The following is a 19,673-nucleotide window of genomic DNA, read 5'->3' as shown; positions in this document are numbered from 1 at the left end:
GAGTGCCTATGTGATTGATTGATTGAATGAGCGGACGAGAGCATGAGAGTGATTGAAATATAATACATTTGTATATATATATAAGTATTGAATAAGGTTGGACTAAATGATCTCTCCAACCTCTGTTGGTCCGCTGATTGGATCGCCCATGCGAATGAGTCCAACTGAGAAGTCTGATGATGCTGTTATGATATCTACGTGATTGAATGAACGAATGAGTTAGATACACGACACGGCGCGACGCGACCACGACTTGATCAAGTCGACACATACATTCATCATTCCTTGATATTGCCATGTCTTGTATATCCTTGCTATGCTTGTAGACTATGCCTTTGAGATCGTAGCCACCATTGATTCTATTGTACATTCTGAGATGGCCATCGTTTGTGGCACAGAACAGTGCGCGGCCACTGCGCGAGTAGTTCAGCCTGCTGACGTATTTACAAGTGGGGAAGTTGGATGAGTATACAGGCAGCTGACCCTGCAGCGGATAGACATTCAGCTTGTCGCTGCCAATGGCAATGCATGAGTTTGATGTGATTGATGGTGCCTCTGGTGTATGTGCCACCGAGAACACTTGTGTTCGATGCTCGAACTTCTTCAACACCTGTGATCGCGTGTCTACAATCTGAGGTCGGGTGGTAATGGTGTCAGTTGGGACGATCAGAGCATGGGCGTAGTAGTGTCGTGTACTCACTCTACAAGTGCTGTCTGATGATGCGGTGAGGATGGCAGGCATGTTGCCCGATGCAGCGCCAACCTCTCGTGCCCATGCACTGTCCAGAAGAACAATGTCATTTATCTGTGCCTCGTGTATATCCTCCATATTATTAACGATTGATGCTGCCCTCAGATCAAGGAATGCTATTCCTCTACCAGTTGCATTGGGTACCATTATAACATTGGAGCTCTCCACAGCGATTGGACAACGTATACTTACGCCTCCAGGTGGGACACCTATTTGATTGATTGAGTGAGTACTTGATTGAATGAATGAACGTATCCATCACTGATCAATCCCCTTACACTTATCGAATGATTGAGTGACTGCACTCGTCTCTATATCATATATCAGCATCTTGTTGTTTGATGTTGCCAGTGCCAGTTTAGTACCATCTGTAATGTATTTCACTTTGTTCGTTCATTCAATCAATCGTTCGTTCGTTCGTTTGTTAGTTAGTTGTCTGATCATCTGTGACACACACACAATGCATGATCGCGATACCTACATCCTGTAAGTTGAGATGGTCCATGATGTGCGATTGTTGTGTATGATAGTATCCTTCCTTGACGTGCGTCGTAGGTGACACACTTGCCGTCGAGACCTGCACTGCTAAAGATGTGATCGTCGCGTGGCGAGAAGTCGACGGCTTTGACTGAGCGACTGTGCTGCTTGAGGAATGTGACGTCGCCCAGGACACCCTTGAGCACGGGTGCCGTATGCTGCATGATGTGGATGCTCGAGTTGAGCGCTGAGCCAGGATTGAGAATTGAATTGGTGATTATCTCGCCCAAGTCGTTCGAATCGAATGAGCCCGACAGTATGTCGTGGAGCTCTCTCGACATGTTGCTCATTCTAATCAGCGACGCCAGTGACCCATTCAAATTGTTTGTAGTTCTCTGTATCCAAGGTTGTTGTTGATGTAGTTGTTGTATTTGTTGTTGTTGTTGTTGATGTTGTTGTTGATGTTGTTGTAATTGTTGTTGTTGTTGTTGTAGTATTTGTTGTTGTTGTTGTTGCAGTCGTTGATCCAATGGATTCATATTATATATATAATAAATATAAATATAAATATAAAGGCTGTTTATTGTATTGTATTGTATTAAACGTGTTGTATGTATGTATGTATGTATGTATGTTGTGTATGTATCTTTTGTTATCGATTGTCTTGTCTTCTCACTGCCTTCAAAAGTGTGTGTTTGAGTGTGTGACTTTTCAAAGTTCCTTCATTGGAAACCATTGGGGGAATTCGAAATCTTTACATTGTTACCCAAAATCAAAGGTTTAAGTATTTGTGTGGATCAATCAGTTGATGTTGTCTCTAAGTATTACAGCCTGGGTAGACATCATCATTAGTCCGTAGTCAAAATGTTAAATGGTCCACATCCTATAATTCATACCAACACCCATTTCCCATCCCAACAAGGGTATCCAATCTCAAACGAGCAAGACCTGAATATGATATCATCCCATCGTCAACCAAATCAACCCAACAATCGGTTTGTTGTTCTACTAATCGATCGAATCGTTTGTTTATACATTGAGTTTGGTTAATTAATTAGAATGTTTGCAACTGTCTTAGTCCATGATTATCGTCATAAAGTACTATTATAATATATATATTTGCATATATCCTTCATTATTCAAGTCAACTCGAATACCTACTACTACCCTTTGGCAATGAATACTAGAAGTTGGTCCTAGCCATTACCAGGTAGTGACCATGATTGTGGTTCTTTGTGACCAAACCCCACCACTCATGATTGTTGATTGAGGCTTGCCAAACAACCACACACTTCTATATTTAGTGTTTGTTTGTTGTAGATACACAATACTAAATCTGAACATATATATCGTTTAGCATCTGTATTGATCTGAACAGTGCCTCATGATATTGGGCTATGTACACTATAATTAGTATTAGTTATCTCAATCTATCCCTATGTTCATTCAAACAACAATCAGTAGTATCTTTAATATATCTCTTTCAATATTCTCAATTTATACACTTTATCAACTTCAAGATAGTTCAAGTCCTAAAGACGAATAAACACAAACATACTCATTTATACTTCACTTTTAAATATCTGTACAAACAAACAAATACACACATTAACACTTCAATCAATCAATCAATTATATTGTGACTCATCAACACCAAATACAGGTTATCAAATATTATATTATAATATCTTATTAATAGTAGAGTAGATTAATTAGGAGAACTTACACGAATTTCAACGTAAGTGTCAACTTCAAACATCCATTAGTTATTTGACTCATTATCACATAAACCCAACCGACTTCATTATCACAACCTAATTCCATATCCATATTTGTTTATTATTAATTTATTATCTTGTATATATCTATCTAATGATCTAATCTACTTCTAGATTAATTAATTTACAATTTATAATAATCTATTTGTTAATTATTCGATTCGAACACATAAACAACAAACTATCAAGATATTTTGGATAAAGTCATCAGTTGACTTATTGACTCTTTGATTACCAATATCCTTTTTTGTTGTTGACATTATACCATTCAACACTCGTCGCACCCCATACATTAATTCATTCGGTTTTTCATTTGACACGTGAAAGGCGAAAGGCAAACCAAATCAAGACGACATCCATCCGCCCCATCAGTCCATCCCATCTATCTCCGCACCTCAGCTCAAAGTGTGTGTTTTTAGTTTATCTCACAATTCCGTGCATTTGCCACATTCCCGCGACCATAGCCTTAAGGCCCGAACGAGCCCCCATCCCAACAACACGTCTAACACCATCACACACATTTAAGGTCCTCCAACAACAAACAACAAACAACGAATGAAACAAAGAAGACACGCAAATTATAACCAAATTGAGATCAAGCCTGAAGACATCGAGAAACATTCGATCGAGGAAAGAATGATGATTCCGCTGCTCCGTCCATCCGACCTGTGCGCCTCGCCCGCCCAACCCTGTCCATCGCTCGCTGTCATCGGATCAGTCCCCTCCTCCAGTCATCACTTCTTCTCGACCAATACATCAACAACAACTACTACGTATAACAATAATTATAACAACAACAATATATACTTGGCACGACGAATGTCTCCCGCACTCTCATCTTCAACAAACACAATGTCGCCGCTACTGCAGTCTACGGCCGACTCATCACCATCAACTTCACGCCCAGTATCACCCATGCCATATTCACAACAACAACAACAGCAGCAGCAGCAGATGACCAACAACACTCAAGAGGTGATTGCACTGATTGACGAAATGCGCCAACTCGATGTCTGGGTCAGCCAGATTGACGAATGTTCAGAGAATGCGCGCTCATTAGTATGGCGCCAATTGACTGCCAACAGCATAAAGAATGCCTACCCGATGGGCGGCGCGACAATGATCATCGAGGTCTACGACAGTTTGGCCAAGTGCACAAGCAAGTTCCGTCCATACTTCAACTCGTTGGTGCGTCAGACCAACAGCGACATCCACGCCATCAAGATGTTGCATCTCGCCTTTGTCGAGGCCAGTCAAGGAGGAAGCGAGATCTTCCAACAGATATCCCCTCAGCTCAAGGCCGAGGCATCCGACGCAACCAACCCATACATGGTGTCCAACAACATGTTCCACTCGTCTAATATATGGGGCCACAACTTGCCATCTGTGTTGCAACAGTTGCTGTGTCTGACTGCGTGGGCACCCCAGCTCGATGCTCTGCCAACGGCCATGCGCAAGGCCATCTGGGACAACTGTAACTCGTTCGCGCCATTCAAGTCATCGACCGAGGGCACCAAACTCAACAACTTCACCAAGGTCATCAAAGGATGGACCAACAACCCCGTCAACAACATGCTTCCCATCACCACTTTATTCGCCTCAATTGGATACCTCAGCGAGCAAAGAGTACTCAATGTAAGTCTCATCAGTCAGCCACATCTTGGCCTTCGAGCAACTAGTCACTAACCACTCCATACCTCATCAATCTAGAATGTTCAATTCCTTTATCCACAATCAGACTACTCGATGTTCAACACATCGGGCATTGCTCAATCACAATCACAATCGGAGGATGGTGAGGACTTGGAGCAAGAGAGCTATACATCACCAGCCCAACCAACCAAGAGAGTGAAGCGTTCACACTCGAGGAGCGAGGTGGGCGAGCGCGTTCCATCGATGTCCCCACTTCCAACGCCATACGTCTCCACCACCCCGCTCTGTGTGACACCAGGCTCCTCGTACGAGGACAGCAGCGACAACGAGTCCATCACCGAGTCATTCAACCATAATCAATCAAAGAAGCAGCAGCAACAGCCACAACACATTCCAGCACTCGACTCAATCAGCTCGATGATTGAGCGTGCGATGACCTCTGGCAAGACATCGCCCACTACCACCAATCAATCAAACATGTACATACCAACCAGACGTGTATCGACAGATTATGACCACGTCCCAATGACCAAGCACATTGCCAATGTCCAGCAGCATGATGCCACTCTGTCCGTGCCAGTAGTAGTTGCAACCAAGTCCAACGGCGCTGGATGTGCATCCCTTGACGTACTGGCCCTCACAGCATTCCAATTTGAGCATTTGGACGAGTCCAACAACACCAACCTCAACAACAACAACCCATCTATCGTCATTACCAACCCATCAACATCCTCCGGTGCCAAGCAACAACAAGATGGTGCTGCCATGAACATCAAGAATATCCTGTGTTCCTAAGCCCCCAATCACTCATTCAATCAATCATTCCAACTCAATCCAATCACATCAACAATCCCGATTGTACATATTCCACTTATCTAGATATATGTAGATAGAGTCTCAGCATTCAATCAACTCCAATCCACCAACCAAGCCATCCAATCAATCAACCTTTTTTGACAAACCATTATAAGTTATATAATGGTACGACGAGACGAGACTACGACATAGTCCAGTCCAACTCCAGAGCATTAGCAATCAAATTCCAATCAATTAATCATATAGTTATATGTTTGGAATCATATATAATCAACCATTCAATCAATCAATCAATAAACGATGGACTCTATCCGGTCCATCTACATCTCCATCGAACAATCATGATTGTCTTATTATTATTGTGATAAACTTGATGTCTTTACTATGATGACGAGCGAATAAATTAAGTAGTGATCGTACTGGCCGCGGACAAGACTGGACTGGTCCGGACGGCACCGTTTAAAATGATGTTAGGGACTTTAGAGTCCCTTGTTGAATGTGAACTCTCTGATCAGGTCACCGTTGGCATCCTTCAGACCCTGGAACTCGGGTTCAAGGGAGGCTGAGTCAATGGTGGACTCTTGAGGGAACATGGCAATGGCTGCCGGCAGTGATGTGTTGAAGATGGCAGCAAGCAGACCAAGGTTCAGTGGCATCTTGACCATTGGATACCTCTGCACCATACTGAGTTTCTCGACGAGACTCATCACCATTGGTGGCAACAACAATGCTGGGAATGCAGTAGCCACCCTAGACATTGCGACCTTGAATATCGCAGACTTTCCAGCCTCCTTACTCTTGCCATGTACCTGTCCATACTTGTCCTTAATATCAATGCCATTCCTAAAAATAACATTAATTGATTGATTGATTGAGTGAGTGGGATAGTCCAGGAGGGGTGGGGGTGGAGGACTATGAACATACTTCATCTCATTTCCTCTCATAATGAATACGTTGGCGATACCAGCAGTGGTGACGGCGGTGAATGGCACCATCATTCTGAGTCCAGCATGGACTGAGGCATTGGGTATCTTGAGTTTGTTGACAGCATGTCCAAGACCAACAGCCAATGAACATGATATACCAACTGCAGACATATAAGCGGTTGTAATCTGTTGATTTGTCATCTCATTGCTTGCATTCCTATTAGCATGATTTAGTGCAATATTATATGATTGATTGATCCATTGCCAGAATATTGTTGTACCAATCTGGAATTATTCCAATTGAGTGAGAGTGAGTTAGTATGATTGATTGATTGATTGATTTATTGATTGATTGGGTGATGGGAATTATACATACTGATGCATTGGGAAGTAGTAGACCAGCACATATTACAACATTGATTGGTAGGAATGAACACATCCTGAATGGGAGTGGGATGGTCTCGCCAGTGTCTGGATGGATGGTGGCATCGACCACTTTCTTGGCTTTCCAAAGCTCAGCATTATGTGTAGTTGGGTCGACCAGTCCTCTCTTGAATCTATCCAATATACTCTTTGATTCTGTCACTTCGTTCTCTGTAACAAACATTGAACTTGAAGTATGAGTGAAGTATGATTGTTAGTTGTTGTTGGAATGGTTGGAATTGTTCCATATTGATGGAGGGGTCACATACCTTGGATCTGTGACATCTCTAAAGTTCTGGAATCTTCCAAAGAATGTTGAACTATTATACTTTCCAGAGTCTTTGTATTGAATGGTCAAATATTAGTTCATTCATTCATTCATTCGTTCGTTCGTTTTTTTTTTTTCATATGATACTTACGTCCATCAAACAAAGGTGATGACAATGATTGTTTAGTTGATATCTCTTCCATTGATATATTTATCTATCTGTATTACTTATAATTACACCAAATTGAATTGAATTGAATGAGTTGAGTCGTAATAGAGGATGTTGATTGAATGAGTGAATGAAATTGAATGTGTTTATGAGTAAGTGTATGTGTTGTGTATGTTTGAATGATGATGGGAAGAGAATAGCCCCTACTACAGCATAGGGAACTGACTGACTATGACTTCGTGGTGATGTGGGACTTAGTGATCACCCCGTCTACAACAGTGTGTGTGATGGTGAACGAGTGGAAGTCATCGGGCACAAGTGGGTGTTGGAAATTTCAAAAACGTAGAAAAGTGTGTGTTCTGTCACAATGATGATGACTTCGCACCCTCCTGGGACATCTCTTTGTTCCTCAAAGACTTTAGGTTGGTCAGGGTACTTCAAAGTATCTTACAAATAATTATTTATTTATTTATTTATTATTATTTATTTGGAGACAGAGGTTCTGGACTGTGGTCAACTGAAGATGGACAACTTGGCGGTGGTCAGCGTGGCTTGCAACTTCAGTTGGAGCAGAGGTTTATGGCTGTGGTATATGGCCGTGGTCAGCGTGGCTGGCAACACACGGCCGTCTGGCTAGTTGGAGCAGAGGTTCACGGATGTGGTCAACATGGCAGCAAGGCCGACGACTGTACACAGAGGTTCGGTGGACTCAGACTTGGACAAGGAGCACACAGCGGGCTTCAAAGCACAGGTCAAAGTGGGTAGAAGATAGAGAAGAGAGAAGAAGAGTATAGGTGAGCATGGTGCGATCATTTATGTACTCACTTATTGATAGAGGGACAGAGGTTCAGGGCTGTGGTCACTCAAGGCAGCATGGCGGGCCGTTTGTCTAGTTGGAGACAGAGGTTCATGGACTCAGAGGCAACATGGCGGCAGAGGTCAGGCAGCATGGCAGACAGCATAGTTAGGGCATAGTGGTCAGGCAGCTTGGCGGCAGAGGTTCATGGCTGTGGTCAACGTGGAAGCACGGCGGCAGACAAGTTGGAGACAGAGGTTCGTGGTGCAAGGCACACCATGAGAGCATGGCGACAGTCAAGTTGGTGACAGAGGTTCTGGTCTGTGGACAACTTGGTAGCACGGCGACGGTCAGCATGACCGAGACGCCGTCTGTCTAGTTGGAGACAGAGGCTTTGGTCACTGATGGCACATGGGTCAGCCAGTCAGCCAGTCAGTCAGCCAGTCCCATGAATGTCGAGCACATTGGTACTCAATATCAAGTTGGTGACGCACTGTACAGATGGTGAGGCGCTACACTCATTCAAATGGCATCAATACCCACTTCCAAGTGATTGATCAACAAGGCGCTGGGTCGTCATCAATCACAGGCAAACATATCAAGACAACCATTCAATAATACATGAAACTGCAATAGACATTGAGTGATCAGTAGCCGTTAGCCCAAGTCATTGGTATTCAAGTATGTCGAGCCATCTGGAGATGTGGTCAATGCGTGCTCTGAGGTGCTGGATCATTGATCAGTCGGCTTGCCCTTGTCCAATGTCGCCCTGGGTGATGCGCCAAGAACTTTGGCACTCTCTCCTTAATGCAGCTACGCGGCAGTGTGCCGTCTTTTGGAACCAGTCATCGCCACACAGTTCTCGGACTCTATGATCAACATGTCCAAGCAAGGTCAGGAAGGAGATCTCTGTGCTCAGGACGACGCTCGCCTTTCAAGCCCACATCAAGGTAATGTTTCTAACATTAACCTGAGCAAGCTGAAGCAGGGCGAGGCCGAGCTTGTCAGTGCGTACGAGGACGACATCCTGAACGCCGACACCGTGACCATTGCCTACGACCTCAACGAGCAGCTCAAGAGCAATCGCATTGACTCACTCGATTGTGTGATCGACGACACCTTGACCTACATCGCAACCTACAACCTCAACGATCAGCTCAAGGGCAATCGCATGGACTCGCTCGATCATGACGAACCAGCGCATGGTCACCAGAACGGCACGGTGCCAAGACAGGACCAACGTCGTGAGTCGCCTTGAAGTTGTTGGAACATCATCCGTACGGATCCTCAAAGCAATGGACCAGCATCACAGTCTCTCAAACTGCACATACATTGAACAGCACCTAAAGACGATATGGGCAGACAATGGCTTTTTAGATGGTACCAGTCCATGAATCATTGTTTCACACAGCGTTAACAACATTAGAACAGACTGTCCAATATGTACAACTGTCGAATGATTCATGAACCTGAGCAAATAATGTTAGAAAGAATGAACACCGATGTGGCAATGAACTTGAGCATCATCATCAGATCACCACTGGAGTTCAACACACCTCCTTTGATCGTTCATTCGACTATTTATGTCATGAAGCAGCTAATCGACATTGAACATGGACAGGACGAATCTCAAGGATGGTGAACAACCATTTAGTCTCAAGACAGAGTTTCAATCACGATCAAGAGAGAGAGTTCAGAACCAACACTCGCTCACCCCCAGTCAGTCAATCACTCAGTACCCGCATCAACATCACAATGCCCACTTGCCAAGCACATAGTACACCACTGATCACATAGAGTACTCCATTTGGAACGATCACTGCCTCAATCAAGGCTCATCAACGTGAACTACATTGATGATGACACTGAGATGGTATTGAATGATACTAATTCAAATGGACCGTTAAATGGTCAATCTGTTAATTAAATATTTAAATATTTAATTCAAAATGAGTGTTTATAAGTGTGTGTGAGTGTGTGTGAGTGTGTGAGTGTGTGTGTGTGTGAGTGTGGGTATGTCTCTACTCACCCACTCACAGACACTCTCATTGCGGTGAATGTCCTTGGACAAGTGGGCATTGACATCACTCATTACCTTATCACACTATTACATGTATGTACACATAAATAACATTATTACTATGTTATTATAATTCTATCATCATTCTAATTCATAATACTAACATTGATTCTCTCTCTACTCACCAACGATTCATCAATCAATCAATCAATATCAATCTATCAATATCATCAATATCATAGACTCTTTACTTCGGCTATTGCCAAACCATTATCTGCTATACAAGAATATCTTTCTCAACAGTGTTTTCCAACGCTACCAATCAATCTATCAATAATGAATAATAATAATAATAATAATAATCAATATATATACAATCCAGCCAAACTCATTCGACCTTTGTTCAACAGGCACATACCCAAGAACTTGTTGCTGGCCGACTTAAATCACAGGGTCATCACCCTAATAAGGATAGACTTTGACAAAAAAACAGCAGTCATCAAAATGTACCCAATTCTAAGTTTATTCGATAGTCGACCAAGGACATTGTTATTGGGCGAGGAATCTTCTAAAAAGGTGATTTATACACTTCTTGTGCGCACTGATGGAGTCCATGATCCAATTAGGATAACATATACACCACACAATGAGATCCATCAAACTCTATTCATTGGGATGACAAACCTACCAGAGAACCAGTTGCCAGATCATCCCAATGGTCAACAGGAACCAATTCCAAATGGTAAGTATATATCAAATGAACTTGCATGCTACTGTCAAAAAATAATACTAACGATCCATTCAATCATCACCTTTGATGCTTCTCATCCATGTCACTCAAAGATATTGGCATCCAACAACAGCCACATGACCTCGGACCAATACCTGGAGACCAAGTGATGATGCCACAACCACCTAAACCATTCAATCATCCAGCCGTCCAAGCAGACCCAGGCCAACACCACCTAGGAATCAGATACCAATACCCACCATCACCAGATTATGAGGTGGATGAGCCAGTCTTCTCTCCTCCGGTCCCTCTCCTTTTCAACAAACAGTAATTTACCTCTATATATATTGCCGTCGATCAAGCAGATGAGTGATGGGTAAAACCCAAATATCTCTCGGCTGGCGATTGAAACCAATCAACCACCAACATCAACAACCAACAACAACAACAAATTCGATTACCAACGCACCAATCAGTGGTCCTACATCCATCGCTTTACCCAGATGACACAGTGGAGACGTTGTGATTCATTCACACGATGACCTGTCGTTGCGAGGTCTATTCCCTCCAAGTCATCCAGTGCCGTGCCAGTGCCGTGCCAGACCGAGTGCCATGCCGCCGAGCCAAGCCAGGCCAAGCCGAGGTGGACCTTTCCAGGACCGTATACTACTAACATTTTCCTCCCATCACCATTTGGCCATCTCCGCAAGGGGGTGGCCGTGGCCCATCATGCAAGAGGGATGGGTCGGCCTGTCATGCAAGAGGGACGGGTGGGCCCATCATGTAAGAGGGGTGGGCACGGCCTGGGGACTACACCTGTCGCTATTAGACTTTGGGCAGCGTCGAGACAGGTATGGCAGCAACTTTGTTGACTTTGAGAGTTTCTTCTCATTGTCACAAGTGCTGCCTTTATTTTTTTTAAAGCCGTTGGGCAGCAACCGTGCCCAGGCGACATCATTGAGTTGTACTTTTCCAATTGTTGTTATTCTCCTTCCAAGTCACACTTGTACAACTCCTTCCTGTCTTCATCGTTTATTGATGCTTTGATTATGATCATTCCAGTTGGATACACTCGTCAACTTGGCAGGATGGCTGCGGTCTGTCAATGATGGCAGCATGGCGGTGCGCTTGTCAGCGTGGCGTCTGTCCAGTTGGAGACAGAGGTTCTGGACTGTGGTCAACTCGAGATGGACAACTTGGCAGCATGGCGTCGCACTTGTCAGCGTGGCTGTCTGTCTGGTTTGAGTCAGAGGTGGTCATCATGGAAGCATGGAGGCGGTCAGCATGACGGTGGTCAGCTTGGAGGCGGTCAACGTGGCAGTTAGTCAAGTTGGAGACAGAGGTCCTGAACTATGGTCAACGTGGCAGCATGGCGGCAGTCTAGATGGAGTCAGAGGTTCTGGGCTGTGGCCAACTCGAGATGGACAACTTGGCAGCTTGGTGGTGGTCAGCATGGGCAGTCAGTGGCGGAGTCTAGTTGGGGACAGAGGTTCATGGACTCGGGGCAGCATGGGAGGCCGTGGTCACTCAGGGCAGCACTGCAACTTCAGTCTAGATGGAGACAGAGGTTCTGGACCCTTAGCAAAATGGCGGACGACTGTACACAGGGATTTAGAGTTCGTGGGTGTGGTCAACGTAGCAGCACGCCGGCAGTCAGTCAAGTTGGAGACAGATGTTCTGGGCTATGATCAACGTGGCTGGCAACACGGCGTACGTCTTGCTAGTTGGAGACAGAGGTTCTTGGCTGTGGTCAACTTGGCCATGTAAGATGTCTGGCAACACTGCGGCCGTCTCGTTGGAGACAGAGGTTCAGGGCATCATGGCGGAGTCACAATGTTGGCAGTCTGTCTAGCTGGAGACAGAGGTTCTGGGCTGTGGACAACTTGGCAGAATGGCGGACGACTGTACAGATGGAGACAGAGGTTCGTGGCTGTGGTCAACGTGGAAGCACGACGGCAGTCTGTCAAGATGGAGACAGAGGTGGTGAACAGGGCTTCAAGGCACAAGGTCAAGGTAGAAGAGAAGAAGAGAGAAAAGGGAAAGGTGTAAGTAAGCAGAGTATAAGTGAGCAGATTGTGATCGGTGGTAGTACTCACTCATTGATTGGGGAGACAGACGTACTGGGCACTCAAGGAAGCAATGGCCACCTCAGTCAAGTAGGAGACAGAGGTTCTGGGCTGTGGACAACTTGGCAGCATGGCGGACGTCTGCACAGATGGGGACAGAGGTTCGGTAAGGTGACTCAGACTTGGCAAGGACGACAGTGTCACCGCGGGCTTCAAGGCACAAGGTCAAGGAGAAGGCAGAGAAGAGAAGAGAAGAGGATAGTGTAAGTAAGCAGCAGATCAGATGGTGGTGCAATTAGAAGTAAATTAGTACTCACTCATTGATTGATATCATAACTCAAACTCATTAGTAACTCATCAGCAGTAGTGAGACAACAAGGCAAAACAAAGTGGTGAGTGATACATGTCAATGTGTTGTTTATTATTGTATGTATAAGCATAAGTAAGTAAGTATATATGTGTATGTGTACAAGTAGGAGAGAGTGAGTGCAATGCCAATGAGATGAGTATAGACCCAGTGTCACAGACACATGTGGACCACATCTAACCAACCACCATTTTGAACTCAACCGTTAATTCGATTCGATTGGGCGCGAATTTCAAATTCAAAATTCACTCACACTCATATTGAACTTCACTTGTTTAAAACAAGAGGTGTTTTTGTCACCCAAAACACTTCTGAAGGGGGAACAATCCCAAGATATTTATTTGTGAAGTGTTGGATACAATGATCATTGTCCAACACTTCATTCATTCATTCATTACAACCATCAGTACATATAATATGGTCCGTGTCTCGTCATGACTCGACCAATCAATCAAGATTGGCAAGTTGGACATGGACACCACCTCATCCAATCAAGTCAACTCTGCTTCAATCTAACGTGTGCTACTTGATGCAGGACCCGTGGCTATTAACAAAGACGTCCTGTCTGTGATGCTGAGGACAGTCGGTCCGACCAGATCTGGGTTTCCAAGTATCACTCCCAAATGCCTGGATCACCAATTAATTGATCATCTTTCTCTGTCACGAGTCTCGACTAAGATCCATGCATGGTGAGGTGCCATCACCGAGGATATCTTCCACAATTCAGTCATCAAGCAAGATCCAGCACATTCATCCTCAAATGTACGCATTGACCACATCACCAGATGGCTCGACCACTTCAACATAGTTGCGTATAGCGGGTTCATCTTGGTCGCCATGATTCACCACTAGTGGTTGGCTATATCAACAGTACCAACTCCATCGGTTAGGTGGCGTTGCTTGGACTGGCCTTCCTTCCTATATGCGAAGGTTCCAGGAGCACTTGACTTCAGCATAGACGCCTCACCACGAGTCATAATCCTTCATGGGATTCTATAGCAACGTCCCAAAAGACAACACTCAGAGAATGATCAAAGTGGACAAGTATTGCTACACCGACCTCAATTCAAAGTTCACAAAGATGCAACGACAAGACCAAACAAAGGGACTGTCCAGAGAAACGAAGAGTATGTATACATTCACTCATTCAATTAATTGATTGAGTTTGAGTTAGGACTAACCTGGCGCGCGGCAGACTTACCAAATAGAGTTGAAGGGCAAGAACGATGCTACATCCTCAAAGAACAGCAACGTCCAAACGTGGTAATGGAAAATCGCTGTGGACAATCTTCGTTTGAATGATATGGTCACTCTGTGGCACTTATAGATCGTTAGTAGCTCGCGAGTCACTTCACCATCAATGAATCCTTAGAGCTTTAGGACTGAGCAACATTGTAGGATTAGACAGCACTGGTCCATCAACATAGCGAGGACAATGGCTAGACGTCAATTGGGAAAGGCACCATGTATCGCATCACAAAGGCAAACACATTTAGTCAACATGGCGCCAGTGAGAGAGACAATCTTGCGAGCAGGTACCAGTCCATCAACATTGTTTCACGCAGCGCGTTAACAACATTGGATCAAACCTGTCCAATAGGGTGTGTAGGAGCTGGAATGGCTAGTCAGTCAGTGAGTCAGTCAATCAGGCAGGTCGGTCACATCAAGGTCGAGCACATTAGTTCTCTATCGCCAGTTGGGATTGATGAACAAGACTCTAGGTCAACATCGATTACATGCCTGGCAAACATATCAAGACAAAACCTGGCGAACTCCAATCAAGCGACATGTATCACCATTGACCATTGATACAACAACCACCCTGTCAGTCAGTCATTCAATCAGTAGTCTGTCCCAGCAAGATAGATCATAGCATCAATCCTCAGCCCATATTGGATGCTATGACCTCATTCAATCGATTAATCAAACATACATAAACAGGCGGACAGACAGTTAGAGACATTGAGACAGACAAACAGACAGAACACCACCGATCAAATGCAAGCTCATCAAGATCACAATGGACATCAGAGCAGTCTCTCACTACAAGGCTCATTCATTCATCAGAGTATCCAGTTGGAACGATCGTGCCTCAATCAAGGTCATCAACGTGAACTTCATTGAAGATGACACTGAGATGGTATTGAGTGATACAAATTCAAATGGACTGTTAAATGGTCAATCTGTTAATTAAATATATTTAAATATTTAATTCAAAATGTGTCTTTAAGTGTGTGTGAGTGTGTGTGTGTGTGTGTGAGTGTGCGAGAGTGTCTCTATCCACCCACTCACAGACTCTCTCATTGCGGTGAATGTCCTTGGACAAGTGGGCATTTACATCACTCATTACCATATCACACTATTATATGTATGTACACTTAAATAACATTATTACAATGTTACTAAAATGCTATCATCATTTTAATTCATAATACTAACATTCACTCTCTCTCACCAATCAATCAATCAATATCAATCAATCATATTATTATTATTTATAGACTCTCTACTTCGGCTTTTGCCAAACTATTATCTACACTACAAGAATATCACGTTAAACAGTGTTTTCCAACACTACTACGCCTTCTTCAACTCGACTTTATTATTATTCTTACAATGCAATTTAATTATATTCAATCACTCTACCCACCAGCCAAGCCCCTTAGACTGTTGTTTGACCCGACAGTTCCCAAGACCTTGCTTCTGGCCACCGAAAAAGGCACGATCATCAGGAAGTTCAAGGTCTTCATTGACATTGGCGCGACTCTTCTCATACGCCCATATGTCAAACCAATCAGACCACTGTTCGACAACAGGCGACCAAAGATTTTATTTGGAAAGGATCAAGATGGAGTCTGGTTCTCACGCAGGGTTCCTCTTGATGTCGCATTTGTCATTGCGAATACTGTCCCATACGCTCCTCTCAACCAGGAGAATAGTAATGTCCAACTCATTCACTGTATCTGTCTCAGGATATTACGATCGTTGCCTGTCTACCCCAGAAGGCAACCAGTATCCACCCCAAATCAAATGGGACCAAATCGTATGTTTAAATCAAATGAACTCATTGATTCATTGATTGAGTGATGTCTGCCTGTCTGCTGTAAAACCAAGTACTAACCATCCTCGTCCATGTCCTTTTCATCCAAGACAATGAAATCAATCAACAACCTTCCGACCTCGGACCGAGACCTGGAGACCAACTATATCCAACATTACAATCCAGTCATCCAGTCACCCAAGCAGACATTGGCCACCACCAACAACTCAGATACCAATACCCACCATCACCAGATTATGAGGTGGATGAGCCAGTCTTCTCTCCTCCGGTCCCTCTCCTTTTCAAATAGTTATCACATCTATATATCTTGCCGTCGATCAAGCAGATGAGTGATGGGTAAAACCCAAATATCTCTCGGCTGGCGATTGAAACCAATCAACCACCAACATCAACATCAACAACCAATATTATCAACATCAAAGTCGAGTTACCAACACACCAATCAGTGGTCCTACATCCATCACCCGAACCCAGATGACACAGTGGAGACGTTGTGATTCATTCACACGATGACCTGTCGTTGCGAGGTCTATTCCCTCCAAGTCATCCAGTGCCGTGCCAGTGCCGTGCCAGACCGAGTGCCATGCCGCCGAGCCAAGCCAGGCCAAGCCGAGGTGGACCTTTCCAGGACCGTATACTACTAACATTTTCCTCCCATCACCATTTGGCCATCTCCGCAAGGAGGTGGCCGTGGCCCATCATGCAAGAGGGATGGGTCGGCCTGTCATGCAAGAGGGACGGGTGGGCCCATCATGTAAGAGGGGTGGGCACGGCCTGGGGACTACACCTGTCGCTATTAGACTTTGGGCACGTCGAGACAGGTATGGCAGCAACTTTGTTGACTTTGAGAGTTTCTTCTCATTGTCACAAGTGCTGCCTTTATTTTTTTTAAAGCCGTTGGGCAGCAACCGTGCCCAGGCGACATCATTGAGTTGTACTTCTCCAATTGTTGTTATTCTCCTTCCAAGTCACACTTGTACAACTCCTTCCTGTCTTCATCGTTTATTAATGCTTGATTATGATCATTCCAGTTGGATACACTCGTCAACTTGGCAGGATGTCTGCGGTCTGTCTTGTTGGAGACAGAGGCTTTGGTCAGATGGCAGCATGTCGGCGCGGTTGGCTGTGACAGTCTGTCTAGTTGGAGACAGAGGTTCTGGACTGTGGTCAACTCGAGATGGACAGCATGATGGCAGGATGGCGGCGCACTTGTCAGCGTGGCGGTCTGTCTGGTTGGAGTCAGAGGTTGTCGACGGTGGCCATCTTGGCAGCATGGAGGTGGTCAGCATGGCGGCTGTCAACATGGCGGATAGTTGGAGACAAAGGTTCTTGGAGCATGGCACATCAGCGCACGGTAGTCTGTCTAGTTGGAGACAGAGGCTGGCAACATGGCCGACTTCTGTAGTGATGGAGACAGAGGAACGTGGCAGCACTGCGTCAGCCAGTCAAGTTTGAGACAGAGGTTCGGGGCTGTGGTCACTTAGCTCACATGGCGACCTCATTCTAGTTGGAGACAGAGGTTCTGGGCTGTGGTCAACATGGCTGTGACAGCACGGCGGACGTCTGTCTAGTTGGGGACAGAGGTTCATGGCTGTGGTCAACATGGCCGTGGTCAACTTGGCTGGCAACACGGCGACCGTCAGTCAACATGGAGACAGGGTCATGGCTAGCACGGCGGCAGTCTATCAAGATGGGACAGAGGTTCATGGCTGTGGACAACTTGAACATGGCAGCACGGTGGACGTCTATCTAGTTTGAGACAGAGGTTCGGGGCTGTGGTCACTAAGGGCATCATGGCGGAGTCACAGATGGCGGGAGTCTGTCTAGCTGGAGAGAGCTTCTGGGCTATGGTCAACATGGCTGGCAACATCGTCTGGCTAGTTGGACAGAGGTTCAGGGCTATGGTCACTCAGGGCACATGGCAACAGTCCAGATGGAGACAAGGGTTCTGGCCTGTGGTCAAAGTGGCAGCATAGCGGCGGTCTGCCTAGTGGGTGACAGAGGTTCATTACAACGTGGCAGCAAGGCGGACGTGACGGAGACAAAGGTGGTGATCAAGGACTAGGACAAGGACCACACACAGCGGGCTTCAAGGCACAAGGTCAAGGAGAAGGCAGAAGAGAAGAGAGAAGAGAAGCAGAGAAGAAGAGGATAGTGTAAGTAAGCAGCAGATGGTGGTGCAATTAGAAGTAAATTAGTACTCACTCATTGATTGATTTCATAACTCAAACTCATTAGTAACTCATCAGCAGTAGTGAGACAACAAGGCAGAACAACGTGGTGAGTGATACATGTCAATGTGTTGTTTATTATTGATGTATTAGTATGTATGTATAAGCATAAGTATGTATATGTATATGTATATGTGTATATGTACAAGTAGGAGAGAGTGAGTACAATGCCAATGAGATGAGTAGTGAGTGACATGTGGACCACATCTAACCAACCACCATTTTGAACTCAACCGTTATTTCGATGAGAATGGGAGCTAATTTCAAATTCAAATTTCACACTCACCCAAATATTGAACTTCACTTGTTTGGAAAACAATTATTCAATCAAAGGAATCAATACTCACTCAATCACTTTGATTTCATCATCACACCGTCGTCATCACTCACAATATTGTAAGACTAATCTAGAGGTTATATATGTATCTATTCAACCAACCAACCAACTCTTACCCTGGGGATTCGACCCAACTGAAAGGGTAACAGAAATGGAATTGATAGTATCATTGAACATTGATCTTATACCCGATATAGGTTATAGAGTATTTGTTGTTGATGTGATTGTTCATGGCTAGATGGATGGACCCAGGGAAATTGATATCATCTACCTTGATGACCCACCTTGAGACGACCATTTTAATTTAAAATACATCTTTGGACTTGGTCTCTTTTCGCTCGCAATCACACATTCAACCACACTCTAAGTTTGGGGTCATATTGAGTTTCGACTTGACTCGAGGGATGTCAAATGCCCTAACCTCGTCCAATGTACACTTTTTTTCATGTTGTTCACCTACATTGTCCAACATTCCCCCACATCTTTGAACTGTTTTGGACTTGTCTTACTCCTCCTCCTTTATCCTCGCACATCCTATCACAGTTACTAAAGTAAAGACAACAACACTGTGTTGTTATTGTTTGTTTGTTGCGATTGTAAGCCCAGGCACGTTCACGATTCACTCACTCATTCTCACTTGACTTTCAATCATTCATTCATTTGACCACAACAATTTGACTTAATAATTACCACATTTATTTATATATACTTAGATATATATATTATACTTAATTAGTTACTTATTCATCACACATGTACATGATCAATACATAAGATATATTGAAACAAACAGTCACATCATCA

General features: G+C 44.5%; 7 protein-coding genes across 7 annotated transcripts; 4 read left to right on the top strand and 3 right to left on the bottom strand.

Annotated features, from left to right (window-relative positions):
* Nucleotides 1-102: 102 nt before the first annotated feature.
* On the bottom strand, nucleotides 103-1,767 carry SAMD00019534_020270 (hypothetical protein; the record flags this gene model as incomplete). Its single annotated transcript, XM_012902618.1, has 4 exons — nucleotides 103-194; nucleotides 274-960; nucleotides 1,030-1,119; nucleotides 1,233-1,767. 4 exons carry the CDS (start codon nucleotides 1,765-1,767, stop codon nucleotides 103-105), a joined length of 1,404 nt encoding a protein of 467 aa, XP_012758072.1.
* A 1,878-nt stretch (nucleotides 1,768-3,645) lies between these two features.
* SAMD00019534_020260 (hypothetical protein) lies at nucleotides 3,646-5,454 on the top strand (the record flags this gene model as incomplete). Its single annotated transcript, XM_012902617.1, has 2 exons — nucleotides 3,646-4,641; nucleotides 4,717-5,454. The coding sequence occupies 2 exons, from the start codon at nucleotides 3,646-3,648 to the stop codon at nucleotides 5,452-5,454; spliced, it is 1,734 nt and encodes a 577-aa protein (XP_012758071.1).
* A 500-nt stretch (nucleotides 5,455-5,954) lies between these two features.
* Nucleotides 5,955-7,295, bottom strand: SAMD00019534_020250 (hypothetical protein; the record flags this gene model as incomplete). Its single annotated transcript, XM_012902616.1, has 5 exons — nucleotides 5,955-6,318; nucleotides 6,400-6,686; nucleotides 6,778-7,012; nucleotides 7,094-7,163; nucleotides 7,244-7,295. 5 exons carry the CDS (start codon nucleotides 7,293-7,295, stop codon nucleotides 5,955-5,957), a joined length of 1,008 nt encoding a protein of 335 aa, XP_012758070.1.
* A 1,633-nt stretch (nucleotides 7,296-8,928) lies between these two features.
* On the top strand, nucleotides 8,929-9,315 carry SAMD00019534_020240 (hypothetical protein; the record flags this gene model as incomplete). The annotated part of the gene is made up of 1 exon (XM_012902615.1): nucleotides 8,929-9,315. The coding sequence occupies one exon, from the start codon at nucleotides 8,929-8,931 to the stop codon at nucleotides 9,313-9,315; it is 387 nt and encodes a 128-aa protein (XP_012758069.1).
* Nucleotides 9,316-10,752: 1,437 nt separating this feature from the next.
* On the top strand, nucleotides 10,753-11,138 carry SAMD00019534_020230 (hypothetical protein; the record flags this gene model as incomplete). Its single annotated transcript, XM_012902614.1, has 2 exons — nucleotides 10,753-10,819; nucleotides 10,921-11,138. The coding sequence occupies 2 exons, from the start codon at nucleotides 10,753-10,755 to the stop codon at nucleotides 11,136-11,138; spliced, it is 285 nt and encodes a 94-aa protein (XP_012758068.1).
* Nucleotides 11,139-11,288: 150 nt separating this feature from the next.
* Nucleotides 11,289-11,483, bottom strand: SAMD00019534_020220 (hypothetical protein; the record flags this gene model as incomplete). The annotated part of the gene is made up of 1 exon (XM_012902613.1): nucleotides 11,289-11,483. One exon carries the CDS (start codon nucleotides 11,481-11,483, stop codon nucleotides 11,289-11,291), a length of 195 nt encoding a protein of 64 aa, XP_012758067.1.
* Nucleotides 11,484-17,888: 6,405 nt separating this feature from the next.
* On the top strand, nucleotides 17,889-18,059 carry SAMD00019534_020210 (hypothetical protein; the record flags this gene model as incomplete). Its single annotated transcript, XM_012902612.1, has 1 exon — nucleotides 17,889-18,059. One exon carries the CDS (start codon nucleotides 17,889-17,891, stop codon nucleotides 18,057-18,059), a length of 171 nt encoding a protein of 56 aa, XP_012758066.1.
* Nucleotides 18,060-19,673: the final 1,614 nt, after the last annotated feature.

Source organism: Acytostelium subglobosum (assembly GCF_000787575.1).
Source record: "Acytostelium subglobosum LB1 DNA, scaffold: scaffold3, whole genome shotgun sequence".
In the NCBI taxonomy this organism is placed as follows: domain Eukaryota; phylum Evosea; class Eumycetozoa; order Acytosteliales; family Acytosteliaceae; genus Acytostelium; species Acytostelium subglobosum.
Note: the sequence above shows the minus strand (reverse complement) of the source record. Positions and strands in the feature narration are given on the sequence as shown.